This window comes from Bufo gargarizans, chromosome 1, assembly GCF_014858855.1.
Source record: "Bufo gargarizans isolate SCDJY-AF-19 chromosome 1, ASM1485885v1, whole genome shotgun sequence".
NCBI lineage: Eukaryota > Metazoa > Chordata > Amphibia > Anura > Bufonidae > Bufo > Bufo gargarizans.
This window is the reverse complement of record NC_058080.1, coordinates 454,896,736-454,918,660: the sequence shown is the minus strand read 5'-3', so window position 1 is coordinate 454,918,660 and position 21,925 is coordinate 454,896,736. Positions and strand designations below refer to the sequence as shown.

The following is a 21,925-nucleotide window of genomic DNA, read 5'->3' as shown; positions in this document are numbered from 1 at the left end:
AGAACCCCTTTAAGAAGAGGTCCAGCAGATTTGTCTGGTTACAAGCCGCCACTGATCACTGGCTGTACACATGTGACCTTTGGATAGGTGAGGAATGCAAAGAGCACTCCCGCCATACGTACACCTGTGATTTAGCTTGTCACTGCCTAGCAACGCTCATAGCAGGAGCGCGTGATTACTGGAATGTCGGTGTAACCGCTTTTATTGCTGCAGGCCTTGTTGTGAAATGAAACAAACAACCATAACCAGATAATAATTCATCTTGTAATTTTCATATTTCTTTCCCGACTGCATCTGTCGTGGAATGGAGTGTCTACATAGAGTAGTGGAAATGTCAGTGTTGATCCCAAAAACGACTTTACATTTGCTTAAAACGTGCTATAATGTACTATAGGAGAAAATCTACTTTACATACACATGTCTGAGTAGTAAAACAAACTGGATTATATGTGGAACCTTTATAACGGAAGCAAAATGCCAAATTTAAAGGGTTGTCCCATGTCAATAACTTATCTCCTATCCACAGGATAGGGGATGTCTGATTGGTGAGGGTCTGGCCTCAGTGGGGTACACATGGGTGTCTTCCGTTCTGTTCAAATGGGGGGGATATGGTCTCCTTTTCTAGTGATCGGTGGGGACCCCAGTGGTCAGACTCCTGTTGATCAGACACTTATCCCATATCCTTTGGATAGGGAATAAATTGTCATGGGACAACCCATTTAAGGCCGTTTTCCAGGAGTAGTCCCCGGATTGGTCATCAATATCAGATCAGTGGGGGACGACACCTGGAACCCCACTGATCTGTTCTAGGCACCTGCCAGTGCTATAAACTATACAGTGGATAGCTTCACACAGGTGCTGCAGCTCATTCAGTTGTATGTCATTTTATAGGTGGTTAGGTGACACTCCAGGCCGAGTAACAATAGTTAAAACAAAATCTCCTGTACTCCACGGGATTGCTTCAAGTGTTCTGTTTATTAATCAAGCGGATTTCCAGTTTAGGATTACTGAACTTTTTCGGCAATTTGCCACCCCTTATGGCGCCATTCCTATAGGGTAATAGCCCAAATTGCATGCTGCGCCCAACCATATAGGGCCATAGTGCCCACACACAACGTGCCATAAGGGGTGGTCACCCTTCTGCAACTTTTTCTTCTGTGCGTCAGCCCTTTTTCTTTTTCCTAGTGCGGCTCATCCAGTTCTCTGAAGAAGGCAAATTGCAGAAAACGTTCAGTAATCCTACACTGGAAAGTTCTGATCATATTGCAAATAAGGCTGGGACTACAGCCACCAATCTTGGGTGTGACACCCGTTGAGCACCCAATGACCACTTTGCGGCCACTGAACTGAATGAATGGGGTCACAACGCAAGTTGCTTTGATCCCAGAGTTCCAACATCTAACACTGCTGGGTTTTTCTGTGATTCTGGGGTCACTGTCATGACCACTTACGAGTTGTACTGCGACCCTATTCAGTTCAGTGGCTACATAATGATCTTTGGTAATGCGATGGTTGTTGCAGCCAAGAATCGATGTATAACCCCAACATAATTGGAATGTGTCCAAGTTTACGTGTTTTAAAGGGGGTATTAATGACCTACCCCTAGCACGGACCATCAATATCAGATCAGACTCCTAGGCCCCCACCGGGTCAGCTGGTTGAAGAGGCCGCAGTGCTTACAGGTGCCGCATCTTTATCAAAATGCTAAAGCCTGCCCATTAGTGCCAGTGACGTCACCGGGCTAACTGCTAGGCGGAAGCCTTCGCCTAGCTTTCTCCATGGAGAGCCCAATACGTCACCAAATCCCCCCAAAAATGCCTTTGTCCTGCGCTACAGCACAGGGCAAAGGAGAGCATCGGAGAATGAAATGCTTTGATGTTCATATCGGGGAGGCTGCCTGGGTGAAAATGGGGATATGTCCGGGTTCAGCCCTGAACTTGGACAACGCCTTTAACTGCCGGTGCTCCCCAGCAGGAATGATGCGTTGACATTGTGCCTGCTAGGCTAAGTAGGAGAAGGAGCATGCACGCCAGGGAATCGTCCTGTGCGCTCCCCCTACACAGCCCAGCGGGCACTCTGTGTCACTGTACTGTGTCTGCTGGCACAATCTGGGCATAACTACTATGTAGGGGCACTAAGGGGGCATAGCTACTGTGGGCAGGATTGGGTGTGTATAGATGGGTATTGGGTAGAGCTTGGCTTAGTATTGAAAAAATTTGCCACTTAGCACAGAGCTGCTATTGTCCCTTTTTGGGCTTTTAAAAAATTAGGAGGTATGGCTTTTTAGTGCATAATAAAGTAGAAAGTTGTAGGCTGGAAATGGACCCCGGAATGAGTATCATCTGAACATTACATCAGGACATTTGCCTCCTACTGACTGTTTTCGGGTATCTGTACACAGTTCCATCTGACATATAGGTGCAGCACAGCAATTAGCGTTAATCCTCATGCAGGTCACGTGGCTGCACCATACGTTGTACGGGCACCCTTATGAGTTCAGATGATGCTTATAGTCATAACTTACATTATATAGCTCATTTACATTCTATATAGCCCAATGTGGAATGAAATCTAAAGCTGCTTCTCCTATATGCTGCATTTAGATGTCCCGTGCACGTCTACCTGTAAAATAGTTGGAGGGAGCTTTGACGATATTGAGCCAGTCACTGCTTGCTGTGCATTTAGCCTCCAGGCAATATTAACATGCAGGTATGACACTAGCGTGTAATGACAGAGCGGCAGAGGGAGTTGGACTATGAGTCCCAATACCGGAATCCGCCCCTACACAGGAATCCTATTACCAGCCTGTCCAAGTGCACATATCTTCTGTCATAGTGTGTGTTTGCAAGCCAGGCTCCTGATAGATGTGAATGTCATGATTCCTTATTACATGTAGCGACACGACCTGTCTTTTTTTTCCCCTTTTTTTTTTTCTTTTTTTTTTCTGCATATTTCATTATATATAGTAGGGATCTGTACTCTCAGTAGGGTTGGCAATGACAGATTTTCCCTTAAAGTCCAAACTGTGCTTTAGGCTATATTCACACAAACGTACTTTGTCTCCGGTGTCCATTCTGTGTGTTTTTTTTTTATTTTTTATTATGCCATACGGAGGCAAAAATCCTAAACACTTGCCCAAATGACGGATCCAGCATTAATTTCCATTGAAATGTATTAGTACTGGATCCGGCATTAAGTGTTCCGGCAAAACAGATACGGTTTTCCGGTCTGCGCATGCGCAGACCTTTTAAAAATGCAAAAAAAAAAAAATTAATACCGGATCCGTTTTTCCGGATGGCACCGGAGAGACGGATCCGGTATTTTAATGCATTTGTCAGACGGATCCGGATCCGTCTGACAAATGCCTGCTGGAATGCTCTGCCGTAAATGTACCCTAAGGCTCCATTCACACGTCCACAACGTATTTTGCAGATCCGCAAAACATGGACACGGCAATGTGCGTTTCGCATTTTGTGGACCGCACATCGCCGGTGCTAATAGAATATGCCTATTCTTGTCCGCAATTGCGTATCCGGGAAGCACATCGTGCTGCTCCATAGAAATGAATGGGTCCGCAATTCCGTTCCGCAAAATGCGGAACGGAATTGCGGACGTGCGGACAATTGTCTGGTTCAATGAGCCAACAGCTCTTCTATACACATGCATGTGATTTCAGTAGGGAGAGGGAAATAGGCCTGATCCCTAAAACTATCATGGCCGTTCTTTCCCCTGACATCTGCTGTTTGTTTCTGTGTGTTTTTTTTTTTTGTTTTTTTACTGTAGATTTTTATTAGTAAATAACGTACAGATTTTCAATGATACAGAAAAAAGAACATAAAGTGGTACAACATAGCGTCAGTGGACCACTGAAATGGGAAAAGGCATAGAATCGGTGCACAAACCGTTGCAGATCCCATAGCTATAGAAAGTTAGTTTTAGTGGTGGGGTTGTTATCCAGATTAATATGTATACAGATTTTAAATCGTAAAAGTTGTAAAGTAATTTCACCGATTCTATGTGGTTTATCAAACAGGCCGAATTTATCTTTGTGTTCATACAGTTATCCTTTTTACCCGATGACGAGGTGAACGCTCCTGAAAAGGTCTCATTATTGTGCTATCCACTTGGTGTCACTGTACAACAATAATGGAAGGGACGAGCAAGTGCATGTAAAACTCTAACTCTATTACTTCCGGACTCTGGATTTTTAGATTTATCCAGAGCAGAATATGACAAACCCCCAGAAGGGACTGCATGGACATACTTTGAACTGAGATGACAACTGGTCATGAATTCTTTGGGGGGGACGTAGTATACATCTTTAGCTTTACTGTTCCCATGGGAATTTGTCAGTGTTTGGGTTCTGACATGGTTGGCACTCATGTAACAGAAGCATGTGATATCTGAAGGATTGTATACTCTGACATTGTAGCCCACCATTATAGCTAATGTTAGTCTGGAATATGTCCAGCTCCAGCAGCTCTAGATCGCGTAAGTACATCTATTGCTGGCCAGTGTCTGCTGCTATTAAAGGGAGTCTGTCACCTAATTTTCACCAATATAACTAACAGCACTGCCCCATAGAAGATTGCAATTGCTTTCCAAGCATGCCTGTGTGTACTATGTGTCTGTATTCCATGTCCAGAAAAAGCACTTTTAGGTCTCATGCACTCGACCGTTGTGTGTTTTGCGGTCTTCAAATTGCGGATCTGCAAAACACGGATAGCGTCCGTGTGCGTTCTGAAATTTGCGGAACGGCATGGACAGCCATTGATATAACTGCCTATTCTTGTCCGCAAAACGGGCAAGAATAGAACAGGGGTGTTTTTTTTTTTTTTTTTTTTTTTTTTTTTTTTTACGGACCACGGAACGGAGCAACGGATGCGGACAGCACTCGGAGTGCTGTCCGTATCTTTTGTGGCCCCATTGAAGTGACTGGGTCCGCATCCAAGCTGCAAAAACTGCGGCTATAATGCGGACCAAAACAAAGGTTGTGTGCATGAGGCCTTATCCTGCTGGAAAACAGCTACCAAGTGCCCAGCTGAAAGTGAAAGTAAAAACCGCTTTCACTCCAGACTTGATTTCTAACGGCTATATCTTCTGATATAAAAGTTATTTTCCTGGACATGGAATAAAGACGCAAAGTACAGACAGGTATGCTGCGAATATGTCTGCAATCTTCTATGGGGCAGTGTTCTTAGTTATAGTGGTGAAAAAGAGGTGACAGACTCCCTTTTAAAGTTTATTAGATACGAGCTCCTGGACAAATTGTATGGCATTGTGATTCCCAGAACCCGTCTGGTTGGTCTAATTGTGCAAGAATTGCCGCTTGCAAAGGGTCAAAAGCTGGCGATAGCTAAAATTTTGTACTGGATTCTGCCTACTTCCGCGAATATGCAGGAGTTGGTAGGTGTGATTAATCATCTCATACTGTTGGAGAGAAGGTTTCATCTCAAAAAGGGTTATTGATAAATAGCAAGCTCTGGATTGGCATCTCCTGCGGTGATGAGGGTGTGGATGCTGGACAGACAGAGAATGTTGGTGCCTTTTTATTGAGAAGAAAATTATTAAAAATATAATACTAGTGCGAATGAATAAAGAAGCTACCAGACCCCATGAAAATATAATGACAATTTATTAAGCATGTTTCAAAGGGCAATACATAATAAAACAAACAAAACAAGTGCGGGGACAAGGCGACACCACCAGAGGAGAGCTCCCTGGCAACAATTTCTACTGCTCCACATAATAACAAAACCCCCAGCCGAAGGTTCGCCGAAACGCGCGTCGGGATTGGCGCCATCCCGGAGGAGGCACAGCATGGGTAATATATTCTGCCTTGATGATCTATCATATTGACACAATTACATTTGCGCTTTATTTTGTTATGTGGCGCAGTATGAATTGTTGCCAGTGAGCTCTCCTCTGGTGGTGTCGCCTTGTCCGTGCACTTGTTTTGCTTGTTTTATTATGTATTGTCCTTTTAAATCCTGCTCAATTGTCATATTTTCATGCGGTCTTTATAGGTTCTATAGTTGATTTATTCCATAGGCATGTGTCTGGTTAGACATAGTTGCTGATTTTGTTGGTATATTGCGAATGAAGTAGTATTTATTAGACTCATGATCAGTCTGTTATCTTTTTTGGGGGATCAAGTACTCATATCTCTTCTGTCTTCCAGGTTGCAAGTAAATTTTGACTGAATGAATAGCCGCTTTCTTGCAAGCCATACTGAAGTCTGACATGGAGAATACGGACAATGTGAATGGAAATCTTTATGGTAGTGTACCACTTTTTTTGTTTCGTCTACATTACCTTGCAGGTTTTACTTTGGTACAGGTAGCTTATTGTGTGGATTTTGTATTATCTGAATCTGGTTTAGTGCACAACAATTACAGTTCATCTGTTCCATCATGCTACTGGGTTGGAGGTCCATGTGGCACATCAGCCAGCAGCTCTTCTACAGCAATGAAACTTGAATGTTTAGATTGGAGATGAAATTTTGTCACTCTAACTTTTCCTCTTCAAACACCATTTTTATTCATGTCTGTGTAACTTAGGGTTGGTACCTGGTGGAGTGTGGCGGTAAGGCTTGCAGAAATCAATGTGTTTGCGCGTCAACTTGAATGAGTCCGTGATGCGTCCGCACACGTAAAAAAAAGTTCTATTTTTTTGTGGTGCGGAGGCACAGAGAGCAACACCACAGAAGCTCTCCGTAGTGCTTCCGTGGGGTTCCGTGCCTCCGTTCTACACCGCAGCTCCGGATTGTAACATAGTACATAAGGCCAAAAAAAGACATTTGTCCAGCCTGTCTTCCTGCAAGTTGATCCAGAGGAAGGCAAAAAAAATACCTGTGAGGTAGAAGCCAATTTTCCCCATTTTAGGGGAATAAAAAATTCCTTCCTGACTCCAATCAGAATAACTCCCTGGATCAACGACCCCTCTAGTAGCTATAGCCTGTAATATTATCACTGCTCTTACCGTAAAGAATCCTTTTCTATGTATTGTGAATCCATTCAAGTGAATGGGACCGCATCCGTGATGTGGGGAGCACTGGGCCGGAGCCCGCATATTGCGGACCCTCTGTTTGCAGACCGCAATACTGGCCGTGTGCATGAGGCCTAAAGGGGATGTCTGGGAAAAGGTCAGTAATCAAAGACTACCAACCAATAGTGATAATGAAATTTCCATAGGCTGCAATAGTATTTCATTGCAGTCTATGGGGCAAGCAATCTATTGACATGTTCAAGTTCCGTAGGGGGACTTTAGTAACATTTTATTAAAGGGGTTGACCACTTTCTGTTTACTGTTCACCAATCTGTTTGTGAGATGATTATCTGGCATTTACTAATATAGTCTTTGTTGAAATTCTGCACCATTTCCTATATTTCATGAGGTATAGGCCTCATGCACACAACCGTTGTGTGCATCCGTGGCCGTTGTGCCGTGTTCCGTTTTTTTTTCGCGGACCCATTGACTTTCAATGGGTCCATGGAAAAATCGGAAAATGCACCGTTTTGCAGCCGAGGCCGTGATCCGTGTATCCTGTCCGTCAAAAAAATAGGACCACCATCGGCCCCCCTCCCTCCCTCTATTGTATTAAATCGTTGGTGGCACAGTGTGCCAACCACCATCGCCCTTCCCCCTCCCCCCCCCCCCCCCCTCCCTCTATAGCAGTAACATTGGTGGCAGTGTGCGGTCTCAACAGTAGAAGATTCATACTTACCTGCTTGCTGCTGCGATGTCTGTGTCCGGCCGGGAGCTCCTCCTACTGGTAAGTGACAGTTCTTTAGCAATGCGCCGCACAGACCTTTCACTTACCAGTAGGAGGAGCTCCCGGCCGGACACAGACATCGCAGCAGCAAGCAGGTAAGTATGAATCTTCTACTGTTGAGACCGCACACTGCCACCAATGTTACTGCTATAGAGGGAGGGGGGGGGGCGATGGTGGTTGGCACACTGTGCCACCAACGATTTAATACAATGGAGGGAGGGAGGGGGGCCGATGGTGGTTGGCACACTGTGCCACCAACGATTTAATACAATAGAGGGAGGGAGGGGGGCCGATGGTGGTTGGCACACTGTGCCACCAACGATTTAATACAATAGAGGGAGGGAGGGGGGCCGATGGTGGTTGGCACACTGTGCCACCAACGATTTAATACAATAGAGGGAGGGAGGGGGGGGCGATGGTGGGGGCACACTGTGCCACCAACTATATTCAAACTGGGGAGGGGGGGGGGGCTGCCCCCTGCTGCCTGGCAGCCCTGATCTCTTACAGGGGAATATGATAGTACAATTAACCCCTTTAGGTGCCGCACCTAAAGGGGTTAATTGTGCTATCATATCCCCCAGTAAGAGATCGGGTGCTGCCAGGCAGCAGGGGGCAGTCTTGTACAAAGTTTGTAGTGTATTCTAACCTGAAGCGTCCCCATCACCATGGGAACGCCTCTGTGTTAGAATATACTGTCGGATCTGAGGTTCACGAAGTAGCTCATATCCGACAGTATATTCTAACATAGAGGCGTTCCCATGGTGATGGGGACGCTTCAAGTTAAAATATACCATCGGATTGGAGAAAACTCCAATCCGATGGTATAAAAGAACTCCAGACTTTACATTGAAAGTCAATGGGGACGGATCCGTTTGAAATGGCACCATATTGTGTCAACATCAAACGGATCCGTCCCCATTGACTTGCATTGTAATTCAGGACGGATCCGTTTGGCTCCGCACGGCCAGGCGGACACCAAAACGACTTTTTTTTCATGTCCGTGGATCCTCCAAAAATCAAGGAAGACCCACGGACGAAAAAACGGTCACGGACCCACGGACCCCGTTTTTGCGGACCGTGAAAAAAAACTGTCGTGTGCATGAGGCCATACTCCCTTGTTTACAAAGTCTTTTGTGCTGTCCACACAGAGGTCCTGTCCATAAGATGGCCGCTGATGTGACCAGAGATCGCCTCCATTCAAACACATTACACCTGCACTAAACTTTCAATAGTGCAAGTGCAGATGGCTGGTACAGTGTATTTGAATGGAGGAGACCTCACATCGAGGTGATTTGCCCAATCACATGACCCCCCCCCCCCCCCCCCACCCCCACCCCCCATCAGCAGCCATTTTATGGACAAGACTTCTGTGTGGACAGCACAAAAGACTTGGCAAACAAGGGAGCATGCCTTAAGAAATATAGAAAATGGTGCAGAATTTCAACAAAGACTATATTAGTAAGTGCCATATAATCATCTTACATACATATTGGTCAGACTCAGCAGTAATCAGAAAGTGGCCAACCCCTTTTAAGTGTAACATTTTGTTTTTCAAAAATACTAAAAAAAAATATATAGAAATAACCCCCTTTCTCCATAATAAAAATAAAGAATAAAAAAACAATTATTTGCACAGTCTTATCCAAAAACACACATACTATTTAAAATATAAATGTGGTTATGGTTATCCTGTACAGTATGTAGCAATTTTTTTTTTATTTTTATGAAAAGTGATCATAAAGGGTATAAACACTCAAACATGGTATTGATAAAAACTACAGGTCGCCCCACAAAAATGCGCCCTCACTCAGCTCCCTAGATGCAACTATAAAAAAGTTATGGCGGTCAGACTATGGCTACTTTCACACTTGCGCTTGATCGGATCCGTTCTGAACGGATCCGATCATATTAATGCAGACGGAGGCTCCGTTCAGTACGGATCCGTCTGCATTAATAACTTAGAAAATTTTCTAAGTGCGCAAGATGCCTGAGCGGATCCGTTCAGACTTTCAATGTAAAGTCAACGGGGGACGGATCCGCTTGAAGATTGAGCCATATGGTGACCTCTTCAAGCGGATCCGTTCCCATTGACTTACATTGTAAGTCTGAACGGATCCGCTCGCCTCCGCACGGCCAGGCGGACAGCTGAACACTGCAAGCAGCGTTCAGCTGTCCGCCTGTCCGTGCGGAGGCGAGCGGAGTGGAGGCTGAACGCCACCAGACTGATGCAGTCTGAGCGGATCCGCATCCATTCAGACTGCATCAGGGCTGGACGGAGGCGTTCGGGTCCGCTCGTGAGCTCCTTCAAACGGAGCTTACGAGCGGACCGACGAACGCTAGTGTGAAAGTAGCCTATGGCGATGCAAAGAAAAAAAAAATCTACTTTTTTCAAAGTTTTTATTATTCTTAAATGACAAGAAAAACTATAAGAATGGGGTATCTCTGTAATCATACTGACCTGGTGAATGGCGATAACAGGTCGTGCATAGGAAACATCTTAAAACCGAAAACTATAAAACTGACTGAATTGCGTCCGATCCCAGAAAGTACAACTTGTCTTCATGCAGCTATGTAAATGAAAAATGTAAAAAGTTATGGTTCTGAGAAGGCAGGGAGTAAAAAACAAAGACAGAATATTGCAGGTTCTTGAAGGGGTTAATGAAAACAGTAGCAGTGAGTAGTAACATACAAACCTTGCAAAGTCGCCAACCCATTTAAGCTGCTTTCAGACAGTGCGTGTAATGGCTGCGTTTCCTGGACCAACCATTGCTCATCGGACTCTGCCCTGAGCTCACTACATCGTAGTGATTTATGATGCGACCAGTTCCAGTCCACCTGGGGGAGAAGGAACTCTCAGTAAAATAAATCGCTCTGATACAGTGAGCTCAGGTCAGACGAGCCATGGTCGGAAAATACGGCAGTCACACAGACTGCTTCATGCTTAAAAATGCTGATACAGGGAGTCATTGGCGGTTAATGCATTGATGAATGTGGAATATCATTATGCTGGGTTTATTTGACAATATACAAATCTATCTTTGCCGTTATACACAGGTAACTATCACATGTCTCTTGACTTACAAAACACGAGCCACATGATTTTTATGGCATAAGTTCAATGGAACCTCTTCATAACTTAATTATGATGTTGTATAGCAATTCTAGAAGTTTACTAAACTCTTAGGGGTTTTTCGAGACTTTGATAATTATGACTATCTTCAGGATAGATCATCAGTGTCTGATCTTGGGGGACCGACACCCAGGACCCCTGCTGTTCAGCTGTTTGAGAATGCATCGGCACTCCTGTGAGCGCTACGGCCTTCTTGCAGCTTACCAAGCACCGCGTCGTACATTGTGTTGTGGCCGTGCTTGGTATCGTGCTCATGGGCCCTGGTGCAAGAGTTCAGCTTGGGCCCCCGTCCATCAGTGCTTGTTGCCTGAGGCAAACATTGAAAGGGCACCCCAAATTCTTTACCTAGCCCCTTCCCTCCAGCCAGAGGTGTAAATTGACCAGTATGCACTTTCTATAATGCCAGTGTCTTATGTGGCACAAGGGTCTTTGGGCCCCCTCAGGCTCCTGGGCCCGGTAGCGACTGCTACCTCTGCACCCCCTATAGCTACGCCCCTGCCCCTGATGCATTTGCTGGGTACAATTTGTGCTTATGACAGGCAAGAGGGTAACAATGGCTTTCAGGTCTGCCAGGTACATATGCTTATTAGACAATAGAGGCAGGGTCTAATAGGCTGCCCGTCAGTGGTATACTGACTAGCAGACATAATCGGACATATGTAGTACAGTGTATTATGTATGTAGTCAAAGGTCCCCTTGTGGGACTAATGAATACTATAAAAAATGTAAAATGATTTTAACCCTTTCAAAACAAAGCCTATTTTAGTTTTTTCCTTCCCACATTCCAACGGCCATAATTTGTTTACATTTTCCATTCACACAGCCATATTGGGGCTTATTTTTTGTGGAGCAAGTTGCATTTCTATTGCCACAATTTTAATTTACCATGTCTAGTTTTGGAAAATCCACAATTTTTGGGATTTTGATATTGCAGCATTCACTGTACGCTAAGGGTACTTTCACATTAGCGGCAGGGAAGTCCAGCAGGGTGTTCCGGCAGGTGACCAGCCTGTCGGATCCGTTCTGCCGCTAGTTCACGTTTGCCGCCGGACTGCTGCTCCGTCCCCATTGACTATAATGGGGGCGGGAGCGGAGTTCCGGCGGCAGCGCACAGCGAGACTTTTAGTCCGGCTGCCTCCTGCCCTGCTGCAGCCAGAACTCCGCCCCGGCCTCCATTATAGTCAATGGGGACGGAGCGGCAGTCCGGGAGCACATGTGAACTAGCGACAGGACGGATCAGACAGGCTGTTAACCCGCTGGAACAGCCTGCTGTACTCCCCTGCCGCTAGTGTGAAACTAGCCTAAAAATGCAGTTACTATTACAGCGAGATCATATTTGTATAGTTTTTTTGTTTTACTACTTTTACAAAAATAAAAACCTTTGAAAAAATTCTGTTTGCTTTCTTCACCATGTTTTGACAGCCATAAAAATGTTTACATTTCTGTCCACATTGCTGTGTTGGGGTAGTTTTTGGCAGAATGAACTGTAGTTTTTATTGGTACAACTTTTGGGGTATGTACAACTTTTTGATCACTGTTGTTCAAATTTTGTGGGGGGAAAGTCTCACAAAAAAAATGGCAAATCACATGTTTGTTTTTTGTCTGTAAAGGCATTTACCACACAGGAAAAAAAATAATTATTTCAATAGTTCAGATTTTTTTTTTTTATATGTAAAATTGTGAAAGGGGATTTATTTTTTTAAAAAAAACATTTATTTTTTTTTTTTTTTTTTTTTTTTTTTTTTATTGGACTGAAAAGTGATCAAAAAGTTGTATGTACCCCAAAATTGCACCAATAAAATTTACAGGTTATCATGCAGAAACAAGTCCATAAACAGCTCTGTTTAAAAATAAGCGTCTCATATGGGAACTGCCTTTTCGCGTAATCCGGGTGCAACGTGAACGTACAGTCAGTTCCATAAATATTGGGACGTCAACACAATTCTAACATTTTTGGCTCTATACACCACCACAATGGATTTGAAAGGAAACAAACAAGATGTGCTTTAACTGCAGACTGTCGGCTTTAATTTGAGGGTATTTACATCCAAATCAGGTGAACGGTGTAGGAATTACAACAGTTTTCATATGTGCCTCCCACTTTTTAGGGGACCAAAAGTAATGGGACAATTGGCTTCTCAGCTGGTCCATGGTCAGGTGTGTGTTATTCCCTCATTATCCCAATTACAATGAGCAGATAAAAGGTCCGGGGTAATTTTAAGTGTGATATTTGCATTTGGAATCTGTTGCTGTCAACTCTCAAGATGAGATCCAAAGAGCTGTCACCATCAGTCAAGCAAGCCATCATTAGGCTGAAAAAACAAAGCAATCCCATCAGAAAGATGGCAAAAACATTAGTCGTGGCCAAAACAACTGTTTGGAACATCCTTAAGGCCTCTTTCACACTACCGTTTTTTTTTTTTTTTTCCGTTTTGCGGTCCGTTTTTGGTGTTCCGTATACGGAACCATTCATTTCAATGGTTCCGCAAAAAAACGGAATGTGTTCCGTATGCATTCTATTTCCGTATTTCCGTTTTTCCGTTCCGTTGAAAAGATAGAACATGTCCTATATTTGGCCGCAAATCACGGTCCGTGGCTCCATTCAAGTCAATGGGTCCGCAAAAAAAACGGAACACATACGGAAATGCATCCGTATGTCTTCCGTATCCGTTCCGTTTTTTGCGGAACCATCTATTGAAAATGTTATGCCCAGCCCAATTTTTTCGATGTAATTACTGTATACTGTATATGCCATACGGAAAAACGGAACGGAACAACGGAATGGAAACTGAACCACAACGGAAGCAAAAAAACGGAACGGATCCGTGAAAAACGGACCGCAAAACACTGAAATGGACATACTGTAGATTGAAAGAGGCCTAAAAAGAAGGAACGCACCGGTGAGCTCAGCAACACCAAAAGACTCGGAAGACCACGGAAAACTGTGGTGGATGACCGAAGACTTCTTTCCCTGGTGAAGAAAATACCCTTCACAACAGTTGGCCAGATCAAGAACACTCTCCAGGAGGTAGGTGTATGTGTGTCAAAGTCAACAATCAAGAGAAGACTTAACCAGAGGGAATACAGAGGGTTCACCACAAGATGTAAACCATTGGTGAGCCTCAAAAACAGGAAGGCCAGATTAGAGTTTGCCAAACGACATCTAAAAAAGCCTTCACCGTTCTGGAACAACATCCTATGGACAGATGAGACCAAGATCAACTTGTACCAAAGTAATGAGAAGAGTATGGAGAAGGAAAGGAACTGCTCATGATCCTAAGCATACCACCTCATCAGTGAAGCATGGTCTTGGTGGTGTTATGGCGTGGGCATGTATGGCTGCCAATGGAACTGGTTCTCTTGTATTTATTGATAATGTGACTGCTGACAAAAGCAGCAGGATGAATTATGAAGTGTTTCGGGCAATATTATCTGCTCATTTTCAGCCAAATGCTTCAGAACTCATTGGATGGCGCTTCACAGTGCAGATGGACAATGACCCAAAGCATACTGCGAAGGCAACCAAAGAGTTTTTTAAGGGAAAGAAGTGGAATGTTATGCAATGGCCAAGTCAATCACCTGACCTTAATCCGATTTGAGCATGCATTTCACTTGCTTAAGACAAAACTGAAGGGAAAACACCCCAAGAACAAACAGGAACTGAAGACAGTTGCAGTAGAGGCCTAGCAGAGCATCACCAGGGATGAAACCCAGAGTCTGGTGATGTCTATGCATTCCAGACTTCAGGCTGTAATTGACTGCAAAGGATTTGCAACCAAATACATTGTGGTGGTGTATAGAGCCAAAAATGGTAGAATTGTGTTGATGTCCCAATATTTATGGACCGGACTGTAGATCACACTCCAACACAGCCTTTCATGCACCCCAACATGCTGCCACCATCGTTGACATTTAAATTAATATACCAATTAGGGGCTCATAGTAATCTCCACAGCACCCCACTCGCAAGCAGGCTCACAGTAGCACTGGCCAAACTTAAAGGGATTCTGTCACCTCTCATAACACAAATTCAGATTTTAAACCAGTCATGCTCCACAGATTACCTTGATTCGGCTTTGCTGTTCTATACTGTAATCCGTCCAGTAGTTTTGCTGAAAAACGACTTTTATAATTATGCTAATTAATCCTGAAGGTGCCCAGAGGGGCGTTATGTTCCACTTTGTGTGCCCAGTAACGCCCCCCTGCAGTGCCCAAAACGCCTTCCTCCTGAATCCCTAACCACCCACAGCGTCTCCTCCCTCTCCTCCCCCTCCATGACGGCCGAGCGAAGTCTCGCGCAGACGCAGTACCCACTGAGGGCTGCGCCAGTGCGATTTGCTGGAGACTGAGGGAAGAGCGAGCATCGGACGTCACTGGGCTCGGCGCATGCCCAGTGACGACGATGAAGCTCCTGGGAGAGGGATGAGACGCTGTGGGCGGTTAGGGATTCAGGAGGAAGACGTTTTGGGCACTGCAGGGGGTCGTTACTGGGCACACAAAGTGAAACATAACGCCCCTCTGGGCACCTTCAGGATTAATTAACATAATTATAAAAGTCAGCAAAACTACTGGATGGATTACAGTATAGAACAGCAAAGCCGATTCAAGGTAATCTGTGGAGCATGACTGGTTTAAAATTTGAATTTGTGTTATGAGAGGTGACAGAATCCCTTTTAAAGGGGTTGTCTGAGTTATTTTTTTGTTCTTTGTATGTTTCTAACTAGACAAATGTAAGGACTTTACAATTCACTTACTTTATTTCCAGTTGCTGCTTTCCCAGATTTCACTGAGGGTCACATGACCTGTGATGTCAGCTTCTCTCCCTAATCTGATTATGTTTTGTGCACAAGCCTGAGAGAGCAGATCTGTGTCTGTACACAAGACGTCACTGTCACTGTGCTGGCCACGCCACCCTGCAATGGCAGCTGCTGATTTGCGCTCTCCCTGGATTTTTGAGGAAAAACATTAACCCCTTCAGCTGCACAGACTTACGGCTGAAGCCATTACTGAGTAGATGCAGGCAGTGAGGAGACAAATGCTGAGCACAGGAGATGACAGGAGTTCTGCAGAGCATTGCACAAGAACAGGTAGGGGGAAGATCCTGTGTGTATCAGCAGTGTCATTGTACAGCTGGAACTTGTAGTCCTACACATACAACATGCTGCTGAGTATCCAAGCAGACAGGCAGTATCCTCACTCAGAGCAGGACTTGTATTCACTCCCTTTGCAGAGCAGGGGGAGGGGCAGAGATTGTTATTGCAGGTAAACAAAGGGCCAGAAGACAACCAGGGAAATTAGGAAATATTATTATGTTATACCTAAAACTTGCTTAGCTCAGTTATATATTGCTGCCCATCAGATTTACACTGATTATATATATATATATATATATATATATATATATATATATATATATATATATATATATATATATATATATATAATTTTTTTTTTTTTTTCATAACTCTGACAACCGCTTTAAAACACGGTAACGCAATCTTCACTCATACACTTAAAAATGGAGGTTAGAACGAATTGTGTAATCGGAGTCCGTTCTGTTTCTGGGGACAGGAGAACGTGGAACACAACCCTATGTTGATTGGATCCCCAAATTGTGTCAGAGGTTTGTAACTCCTAATCCCCCTCCCATTCTTGGCCCAGGGGAAGGCCTTTATTATGGGTGCATGCTCTACCTCCATCCCTCGGCTGGCAAGCATAAAACATGGTTTCCCATCCACATTAATGGATATTCGGGCCCTAACATGTTTTAATAATGTATATTTCATCAGGTCAATCATTCTAATACCAAATATGACCGGTGTAGGAGAGATTCTCATTACGCGGGAATGCTGGCTGTCAGGGGAGTGGGGGAACGTTTGGACTCCCTACGATGCCCACATTTTATACGGACTGTAATTATTACAATAATTAATATGTGAGTTGCACCAGGGATGAGTTATCGCTTATAATATAATATATTTTCTTCATCTTCTGGTACTCCAGTTGAAAAGCACCTACCATTACCATGAGGCTCTGGTGTTCTGTCCAGGAAACCGCGTTACCACTGCTTTGTTAGCAGGAGGATCCTAATTTGAATCATGTCAAAAGGTGTATTCTCCCTTTACAGGTCCAGACTACATGGCATCGTATGAACAGTATTAAAGTATTTAAAATCGCACAACATTGACATAAAACCATACACACATAATACGATTTACGAGAGAGGTTGTCCCTTTCTCACAATAAGTTATGGCTTTTAGAATGATTACAGAATAAAATAAAAAAATTATATTGGTACAAAAGTGGTAAAACATGAAAAAGCTATGGAAATTTGGTATCTCCATGATCATTTCGCCCTGCATTGAAACATGTCAGTCATACAGCAGGCTAATGCAGAATTGCTTATTTTGTATGTCCCTCCTACCTTCTACACCCCAAAATGGTTTCAATGAAAACTACAGCTTGTCCTGCACAAAACAAGCCCTCCCACAGCTCCATCGATGGACATTTTTAAAATGTAGCTCTTAGAATATGGTGACAAACGCAAATGTGTTGTTGTTTTTTTTTATTTTATTGTGAGGTAGTAAAACCTAAAAATAACTGTATAGAATTGGAATTGCTGTAATTATTCTCACCTGCTGAATAAAGGTATCAACTTATTTAAAGGGAACCTGTCACCTGGATTTTGGGTATAGAGCTGAGGAAATGGGATGCTAGATTGCCGCTAGCTCATCCGCAATACCCAGTCCCCACAGCTCTGTGTGCTTTTATTGTGTAAAAAAAACTATTTTAAACCGTATATTGCGAAATAACAAATTGCTAAAATATATATATATATAATTTTTTATTTTATTTTTTCCCCTCTCATTTGCTGCCGTGAAGGACATGAGTTGGTGCTACCAGATACTTGTATTTGTACGTGTAGGAGTCTTTAGTAAATGGAATGCATGTGTTTCACAAGTCCCATGCCATCTGTGTGTGTGGGGGAAGAACAGAACATGCCTCAGCAAAACTGTTTACACTCCTAACAGTCATGGTTGATGGTAATTGACACAACGATTTATCGAGGTCTGGCAGTAACGCTGCTTGCAGATTTGTGTAAATCCTTTGATAATACATGTAAGTAATCTAAAAATCCAACAGGTACCGTATTTTTCGGACTATAAGATGCAACTTGGATGAGGGAAAATAAGAAAAAAATATTTTCGATCTGACATTGGAGCAGATTCCCCATTCTTCATCGACCCGCATCAGACCCCAAAATCAGACCCCCAACCTCAATCAGACTCGGATCACACCCCCAGCCTACATAAGCTTCATCAGCTCCTAATCAGACCTCCCAGCCTCCATCAGACCCCAAATCGGCCTTAGATTAGATCCTATCAGCCTCAGAATGGACCCCAGCCTCCATCAGCTTCCCATCAGCCTCAGATCGGACCTATCAGACCTAAGATGATCAGATGGTAATAAAATAAACTTTCCTCACTTTCTCTGGATGGTGCTCCAGATCTAGGCCGCACTGCTTCTTCCTGCCCATGCTGTACAATGAACTGATGTCATACAGCATTTTCTTAAAGGGGTTGTCCCACTTTGCTTTTTTAATCTTACCAGCAGTAGATGTCCTGATAACTTCCTGGTTTGGCTCCTGTAGTTGAGTGAAGGCCACGCCTCCTCATGACTCACCCTGAGACTCAGTCCTTGCGTGCTCGTTCATGTGGATGAGTCATCCACATGGAGCCGTATGTGAGGTCCTGCCCCCCCCCCCCCCCCGTATAATAAACATTAAGTGCGCCCCCCCCCCAGTATAATATACATTGACTGCGCCCCTCCCCCCCCAGTATAATATACATTGAGTGCGCCCCTCCCCCCCCCAGTATAATATACATTGAGTGCGGTCACCCCCCCCCCCCCCCCCCCCAGTATAATAAACATTGGTGGCGCAGTGGGAAGTGCCAATGAGGGTTAAAAAAATAAAATAAAAAAATTAACTCTCCTCCACCGATTGATCGCGCAGCTGCCGGTCTCCTGTTCTTGCTTCAGGACCTGTGGTGACGTCACTGAGCTAATCACATGGTCCATTACCATGGTGATGGATCATATGATGTACCATGTGATGACCACAGTGATGTCACCACAGGTCCTTTCACAGGTCCTAAAGAAAGAACAGGAGACCGGCATCTACGCGATCAATTGGAGGAGGTGAGTTAATTATTTATTTTTTTTTTTTAACCCTCATTGGCACTGCCCACTGCTCCACCAATGTTTTATTATACTGGGGGGGGGGGTGGCCGCACTCAATGTATATTATACTGGGGGGGGGGGCACACTGCGCCACCAATGTTAATACAAATGCAGGAGGTGTGTGCCGGAGTGAAATAGCCGGCACCCGACCTCTATGATAGGGGGCTGCGATCAGTGGCAGTTAACCCCTAAGGTCCCGCTCCCTGTCATAGAGGTCGGGTGCCGGCTATTTGATTCCGGCACCCGCCTCCTGTATTTGCGCATGCGCGGACGTGCGCGTACTTGTAGGAATGGAGAGGCGGCCCGAGTACTTGTTCAGCTGTTGTGCGCAGGCGCGGCACAGCGATGCGGCCGGACGAAAGAGGCCGTATCCATGGGATACAGAAAACAACAAAGGAATCGCTTTACATGATTTTTTGAATGAAAGATAGCTTTTGGATAATAACATGGATAGGAAGATATGTTGTGTGGGGGTAAATAGATTAGATAAAACCTATTTTATGAAGTGGGACAACCCCTTTAACTTAGGCCTAGTTCACACATGCCTCCCAAGTGTCCTACTTTTGGAGGGACAGTCTCTCTTTTTGGCCCAAGTCCCTCTGACCTGGGAAATAAATCCATAAATGTGTATTAATAAATTTACTAAATTGCTCCCTTCCTAAACTATCTGTGCGGTTTCTACCTGTAAATTATACCAGAACTACATGATTTGGTGCAATTTCGACCTTAAAATATCTATAATCTGATTTATATGCTAATATTTAAATGGATATTCAATTGCAAGAAAAAAAAAATTGTCCCAGGGGCTCCACATTCTAAGACTTAAACGGACCTAACCGATCCCCAGCTGCTGCAGATGTGACAGTCAGCAATTATGCTTTGCGCGGAGTTAGAGGCGTGGCCTAGTACGAAAAAACTGCTGTGATACTCTCCACAAAAACTGTCCCTCTTTGTGATTTTCAGGAGTTGGGAGGTATGTTTACACTTCAGTTATTTGGTCATTCCCATCAGTGATTGTATATCAAAACCAGGTTCTGGTCAAAAACACAGAACATGTGCAGATCTTTCCGTTATGCACAATCTCTGTGGAGGCTCAAAATCAATGATCAAAAGACTGACGTATGAACCAGGCCTTAAAGGGGTTGTGTAAGAATGGACCTGTAAAGGAAAGATGACTTACCTGCTTTCCGGCACACCACTCCTTCTCTTGCAGGCCTGCAGTGCTCCTATGGGCTGCCTCAATGTCAACATCCAGTTTGACATCACTGCAGCCAATCACTTTCAAGTGACAATGTCATGTTAAGGCCTCATGCACACGACCGTTCCGTTTTTTTTTTTTTTTTTTTGCGATCCGCAAAACACTGAAGCCGCCCATGTGCCTTCCGCAATTTACGGAACAGGCAGACAATTGTAGAAATGCCTATTCTTGTCCGCAAAACGGACAAGAATAGGACATGGTTTTCTTTTGGTTTGTTTTTTTGCGGGGCTACGGAACGGAGCAACGGATGCGAACAGCACGCGCAGTGCTGTCCGCATCTTTTGTGGCCCTATTGAAGTGAATGGGTCCACACCCGAGCCGCAAAAACTGCGGCTCAGATGCGGACTAGAACGGTCATGTGCATGAGGCCTAAGTCATCTTTTCTTCACAATCCCATTTTTCACAATTCCTTTAAGCAACACAGACCTGTACTGTAGAAGAAAATTGGCGCACATAGATGTCTGGTTACTTATTGATAATGCAACATATTCTTCCATGTTTCATTTATCAAACTGGTGTAAAGTAGAACTGGCTTAGTTGCTCATAGGAAACCAATCGGATTCCTCCTTTGATTTTTGCAGCTCGTTTAGCAAATAAAAGGTTGCATCAGATTGGTTGCTATGGGCAACTAAGCCAGTTCTACTTTACACCAGTTTGATAACTGACCCCATTAGTGCAGAGTTGCCTAGCTTGGCCCATGTTAACATTTTGGCTTGGCATTAAATGGTGTATTAGTCTCATATAAGTAGAAGTTAGGGCGGGTTCACATCGGTGTTATTGAATTCCGTTATAGGTAATATAATGGAATTCTAGGACTGAATAGTCGACAGGACAATTTTTTTTCTGTCATATGTAACAGAAACAAACGGAACCGTTATGTGCCCCCATAGACATGTATTAGGACGGAGCAAAGCGAAATGCCTCTTAAAGGCTTCTGTTTTACATTCTGTCCTAGAATTCCGTTATTTTCAGTTATAATGGAAACTATAACGGAATTCAATAACACTGATGTGTGTGTGGCTAGATCTGAACAACGCTCACTTCAGAGGTCCTGTTATAGGGTATCCCACCTCTGGGACCTGCACTTTTCTGACATTGGTTGCATATCCTAGAAATATGCCGCCAATGTCTCGGATAAGACAACCCCACGAAGTTGAATTTTGAGTACGTTCTTATATCCTATATTTTACATAAAAATGACCAAATTAGCATAAGTATATGTCAGTTCTAATACAACACATTTTCAGCACTCTTTGAACTGCATCCTTCAGCTTGCTATGTATTGTGATGCATGGATGAGTAGGAGCCAAAGTGTTAAATGTTTACTATAACCCCATTATAAAAATATTTAAAGTAAAAATAAAAATTACGCATGAAAAATAGTCAAACAAGGATATCCCACAAACGTTCCAAAGGTGCGAGTCCCGTCCCGCTGCCGGGAACAAAGAGGTGGCTTGTGCAGCTCTTTCACTTCTATGGGAATTAGGAAAATAGCCAAGCGCAATTCCATTATATATTTTTT

At 44.0% G+C, this 21,925-nt stretch overlaps 1 protein-coding gene across 2 annotated transcripts in view; it reads left to right on the top strand.

Moving 5' to 3' along the window:
* The window catches only part of KANK1 (KN motif and ankyrin repeat domains 1), a 151,258-nt gene that overhangs the window by 69,473 nt on the left and 59,860 nt on the right, over positions 1-21,925 (top strand). For both annotated transcript variants that reach the window (XM_044272623.1, XM_044272631.1), the window contains exon 3: positions 6,182-6,280. In XM_044272623.1, coding sequence (XP_044128558.1) covers positions 6,244-6,280 — 37 coding nt within the window. In that variant the 5' untranslated portion in view covers positions 6,182-6,243. The remainder of the gene's footprint in view (positions 1-6,181; positions 6,281-21,925) is intronic.